Raw genomic sequence first — 5,506 nt, forward strand, 5'->3', positions numbered from 1 at the left:
CAAGCTGAAAGGGCAATATTACTCTCCCACTGTTTTTTTATGTATTTTTTGTTTTTTAAGGGAGACTTTAGAAACCCAATAATATTTAAAAAAATAAATAAATAGGCTTTCTATGGCCCACTGAATGAGAGGGAGAGAGGTGGCACACCCAGGAGTCAAGCCTGGCACACAAGCTGAAAGGGCAATATTACTCTCCCACTGTTTTTTTATGTATTTTTTGTTTTTTAAGGGAGACTTTAGAAACCCAATAATATTTAAAAAAATAAATAAATAGGCTTTCTATGGCCCACTGAATGAGAGGGAGAGAGGTGGCACACCCAGGAGTCAAGACTGGCACACAAGCTGAAAGGGCAATATTACTCTCCCACTGTTTTTTTATGTATTTTTTGTTTTTTAAGGGAGACTTTAGAAACCCAATAATATTTAAAAAAATAAATAAATAGGCTTTCTATGGCCCACTGAATGAGAGGGAGAGAGGTGGCACACCCAGGAGTCAAGCCTGGCACACAAGCTGAAAGGGCAATATTACTCTCCCACTGTTTTTTTATGTATTTTTTGTTTTTTAAGGGAGACTTTAGAAACCCAATAATATTTAAAAAAAAAAATAAATAGGCTTTCTATGGCCCACTGAATGAGAGGGAGAGAGGTGGCACACCCAGGAGTCAAGCCTGGCACACAAGCTGAAAGGGCAATATTACTCTCCCACTGTTTTTTTATGTATTTTTTGTTTTTTAAGGGAGACTTTAGAAACCCAATAATATTTAAAAAAAAAATAAATAGGCTTTCTATGGCCCACTGAATGAGAGGGAGAGAGGTGGCACACCCAGGATTCAAGACTGGCACACAAGCTGAAAGGGCAATATTACTCTCCCACTGTTTTTTTATGTTTTTTTTTTTTTTCAGGGAGACTTTAGAAACCAAATAATATTAAAAAAACCAAAAAAAAAAATAGCCTTTCTATGGCCCACTGAATGAGAGAGAGAGGTGGCACACCCAGGAGTCAAGACTGGCACACAAGCTGAAAGGGCAATATTACTCTCCCACTGTTTTTTTATGTATTTTTTGTTTTTTAAGGGAGACTTTAGAAACCCAATAATATTTAAAAAAAAAAAAATAGGCTTTCTATGGCCCACTGAATGAGAGGGAGAGAGGTGACACACCCAGGAGTCAAGACTGGCACACAAGCTGAAAGGGCAATATTACTCTCCCACTGTTTTTTTATGTATTTTTTGTTTTTTAAGGGAGACTTTAGAAACCCAATAATATTTAAAAAAAAAAATAAATAGGCTTTCTATGGCCCACTGAATGAGAGGGAGAGAGGTGGCACACCCAGGAGTCAAGACTGGCACACAAGCTGAAAGGGCAATATTACTCTCCCACTGTTTTTTTATGTATTTTTTGTTTTTTAAGGGAGACTTTAGAAACCCAATAATATTTAAAAAAAAAAATAAATAGGCTTTCTATGGCCCACTGAATGAGAGGGAGAGAGGTGGCACACCCAGGAGTCAAGCCTGGCACACAAGCTGAAAGGGCAATATTACTCTCCCACTGTTTTTTTATGTATTTTTTGTTTTTTAAGGGAGACTTTAGAAACCCAATAATATTTAAAAAAATAAATAAATAGGCTTTCTATGGCCCACTGAATGAGAGGGAGAGAGGTGGCACACCCAGGAGTCAAGACTGGCACACAAGCTGAAAGGGCAATATTACTCTCCCACTGTTTTTTTATGTATTTTTTGTTTTTTAAGGGAGACTTTAGAAACCCAATAATATTTTAAAAAAAAAATAAATAGGCTTTCTATGGCCCACTGAATGAGAGGGAGAGAGGTGGCACACCCAGGAGTCAAGCCTGGCACACAAGCTGAAAGGGCAATATTACTCTCCCACTGTTTTTTTATGTATTTTTTGTTTTTTAAGGGAGACTTTAGAAACCCAATAATATTTAAAAAAAAAAATAAATAGGCTTTCTATGGCCCACTGAATGAGAGGGAGAGAGGTGGCACACCCAGGAGTCAAGACTGGCACACAAGCTGAAAGGGCAATATTACTCTCCCACTGTTTTTTTATGTTTTTTTTTTTTTTCAGGGAGACTTTAGAAACCAAATAATATTAAAAAAACCAAAAAAAAAAATAGCCTTTCTATGGCCCACTGAATGAGAGAGAGAGGTGGCACACCCAGGAGTCAAGCCTGGCACACAAGCTGAAAGGGCAATATTACTCTCCCACTGTTTTTTTATGTATTTTTTGTTTTTTAAGGGAGACTTTAGAAACCCAATAATATTTAAAAAAAAAAATAAATAGGCTTTCTATGGCCCACTGAATGAGAGGGAGAGAGGTGGCACACCCAGGAGTCAAGACTGGCACACAAGCTGAAAGGGCAATATTACTCTCCCACTGTTTTTTTAGGTTTTTTTTTTTTTTTCAGGGAGACTTTAGAAACCAAATAATATAAAAAAAAAAAAAAAAAAAAAAAAAAAAAATAGGCTTGCTATAGCCCACTGAATGAGAGATAGCACACACAGCAGTGGCACACAAGCCCTGACTGAGGCCAATATTTTTCTCCCACTGATTGATGTAGTGTTTTTGTGTTGAGGTAGAATTTAGAACACAAATCACGGAAAAAATAAATAGGCTTTCTATGGCCCACTCAGTGAGAGATGGCACACACAGGGATGGCACTGTAGCAGAAATGCAAATCTTAATCTCCCACAAAAAAAAAAAAAAAAAAAAAAACAGGGACTGTCCTACAATTACTATCTCCCTGCAGTAATCTAAGCCAGGTATGGCAGGCAGCAATAAGAGTGGACTGATGCACAAATTAAATAAAAAGTGTGGACAAACAAAAAAGATAGCTGTGCAGAAAGGAAGGAACAAGAGGATATGTGCTTTGAAAAAAGCAGTTGGTTTCCACAGTGGCGTACACACAGCAATACAGCTATCACGGAGCCTTCTAGGGCAGCCCAATGAGCTACAGCGCTGAGGGGAAAAAAAAAAAAAATAGCTTCCACAGTCCCTGCACACCGAAGGTGGTGTTGGACAGTGGAAATCGCTGCAGCACAAGCGGTTTGGTGGTTAGTGGACCCTGCCTAACGCTCTCCCTGCTTCTGACGAAGCGGCAGCAACCTGTCCCTAAGCTCAGATCAGCAGCAGTAAGATGGCGGTCGGCGGGAACGCCCCTTTATAGCCCCTGTGACGCCGCAGACAGCAAGACAATCACTGCAATGCCCTTCTCTAAGATGGTGGGGACCAGGATCTATGTCATCACGCTGCCCACACTCTGCGTTCACCTTCATTGGCTGAGAAATGGCGCTTTTCGCGTCATTGAAACGCGACTTTGGCGCGAAAGTCGCGTACCGCATGGCCGACAAGCACAGGGGTCGGATCGGGTTTCATGAGACGCCAACTTAGCCAAAAGTCGGCGACTTTTGAAAATGATCGACCCGTTTCGCTCAACCCTATTCACAACAGTCTCATTAAGGGTCAGGTAAGATAGAAAAGTTATTTGTGGAATACAAAGACGTCTCTGAATATTAGCTCGGTTTATCATTCTTCTTGAATTTTCTCGTGTTGGTGGCTATGTTAGGTACTTTGCCCAAATTTGATGACTGGAAATTCATAGCAAAATCAATTCATTTTGATTTGATTTTCTCATCTCAACTGTGACAAAACACTCTGGGATCGACTTTGCTGGGGTCAAAGGTCACGTGGTTTGTGCATTGAACTCTGAGGCGACAGCAGGTTTCCAAGCTGACTGACCTCAGGTCAGGTTTATTAAAGTGAAAGCAAATACAGAAAACAAAACATAAAAATAAATCCTAGCCTGTCCGGCGCTAACTAAACAAATACGTTGCTATCTAACAACTGGGGGGGCTTCTCCCACCCAGCTAACATTACACAGATCATGAGCACAGCTCTCACTCACGTTTGTCTCACACAGACGCCGGAAACCCCCAGCTGGTCATCATTTATTCCTACACTTATTAACCCCTGAGTATCCTGAAAATACTGAGCGGCCTAATTCACATAGGACAAGTACCTGGGCGAGACATACCTGCCCTCGACTACCAGACCGACATGACTCTTACACAACATATTTTTTTTTTACCAATAAGTTATTTAGTCAACAATTTGAAAAATACATTTTTGACATCTCTATTTCTAAACGTATAAATAAATGGATTTAATAATGGAACCACAATTGTGTATACAAAAGCAAGAAATTTGTCATGTTGGTTACCGTTTGGTTTTATATACACAGTGATACCTGTGCAAAAAAAAAGGCTAGAAACTATAAGATGAGAAGAACAGGTGGAGAAGGCTTTGCGTTTACCTTCTACACTCTTTATTTTCAAGATCATGATGATGATATGAGTATAGAACCCAATAATTAGGATAAAGGGAAGAACAATCACAATGATGGCGGCTATGCTCGTCACAAGATTACTGACAAAAGGATCAGAACATGCTAAATTCTGTAAAGGAGTCAGGTCACAGAAAAAATGGTCAATTATGTTGGGCCCACAGAATTTTAAAGATGCTGTGATGATGGTAGGTATCAAAGCCGCAACCAAACCGACAATCCATGGGAATACAGCCAGTCTGGTACACCAATGACTCATTATGATCAAGTATTGTAATGGGCTTGTGATGGCAAAATGTCTATCAAAAACCATAACAGTGAGAAGGTAACATTCGACTATACCGGTGGTATCAGCACAGTATAACTGAAAAAAACAAGCCATGAAACTGATCCGGTTTCTACCTGCAAGAAGAATGTCTAAAAGTTTTGGGATAATGATAGAAACAAAAAAGATTTCTAAAATAGAAAATCTGCTAATAAAGTAGTACATTGGGGAATGAAGACTAATGTCAAAAAGAATGAGTGAAAATATAATCATGTTTCCGATGATACATGTAATATAAATGAATAGGCAGACAACAAAGAGCAAAATTTGAAATTGAAGAATATCTTGAAATGCCATTAAAACAAATTCGGTGACAATGGTAATGTTAATGTTCTCCATTTTTTCTTTGGTTGAAAGAGATAATTCAGTTTAGATTGTTTTTTTACCTAATAGAAAAAATTGAACATATGAGCTAAGAAAATATTTATAAAATTAGAAAAATTATTTGAGAAACTGAAAAAAGGACTAAGAGATGCTCCAAATAAAATTTTATTTTTTCCACCTGGAACCCTAACAAAGATTCCCCTGCAATATGTGAACCTAGTCTTCTAGCTTTAATGACCCCACTCCTTACCTTAAGTCAGAGTAGTATCCTACTGTAATTGTTCTTCTGACCATGTAATTGGCACAAATATCATACAAAAAAAAGAAAACAAATTTGTTTACAGTGCTCAGCATAATTGAATACACTCTACTGGAAAAATAAGATTTTAAATATTATCTCAATCAACACAAGAAAAATTAAATACATTTTAGTAAGCCCGTTTAATAGATTTTTTTTTTAACCAATAGCATGAAAGAAGGGTTAATAATACAATTCT

The 5,506-nt window shown here is 38.1% G+C and overlaps 1 protein-coding gene across 1 annotated transcript; it reads right to left on the reverse strand.

The window, feature by feature from the left end:
• Nucleotides 1–4,112: 4,112 nt before the first annotated feature.
• LOC143793885 (olfactory receptor 11L1-like) lies at nt 4,113–5,024 on the reverse strand. The gene has a single exon (XM_077280832.1). It carries the CDS (start codon nt 5,022–5,024, stop codon nt 4,113–4,115), a length of 912 nt encoding a protein of 303 aa, XP_077136947.1.
• Nucleotides 5,025–5,506: the final 482 nt, after the last annotated feature.

Source organism: Ranitomeya variabilis, chromosome 1, assembly GCF_051348905.1.
Source record: "Ranitomeya variabilis isolate aRanVar5 chromosome 1, aRanVar5.hap1, whole genome shotgun sequence".
Classification (NCBI taxonomy): domain Eukaryota; kingdom Metazoa; phylum Chordata; class Amphibia; order Anura; family Dendrobatidae; genus Ranitomeya; species Ranitomeya variabilis.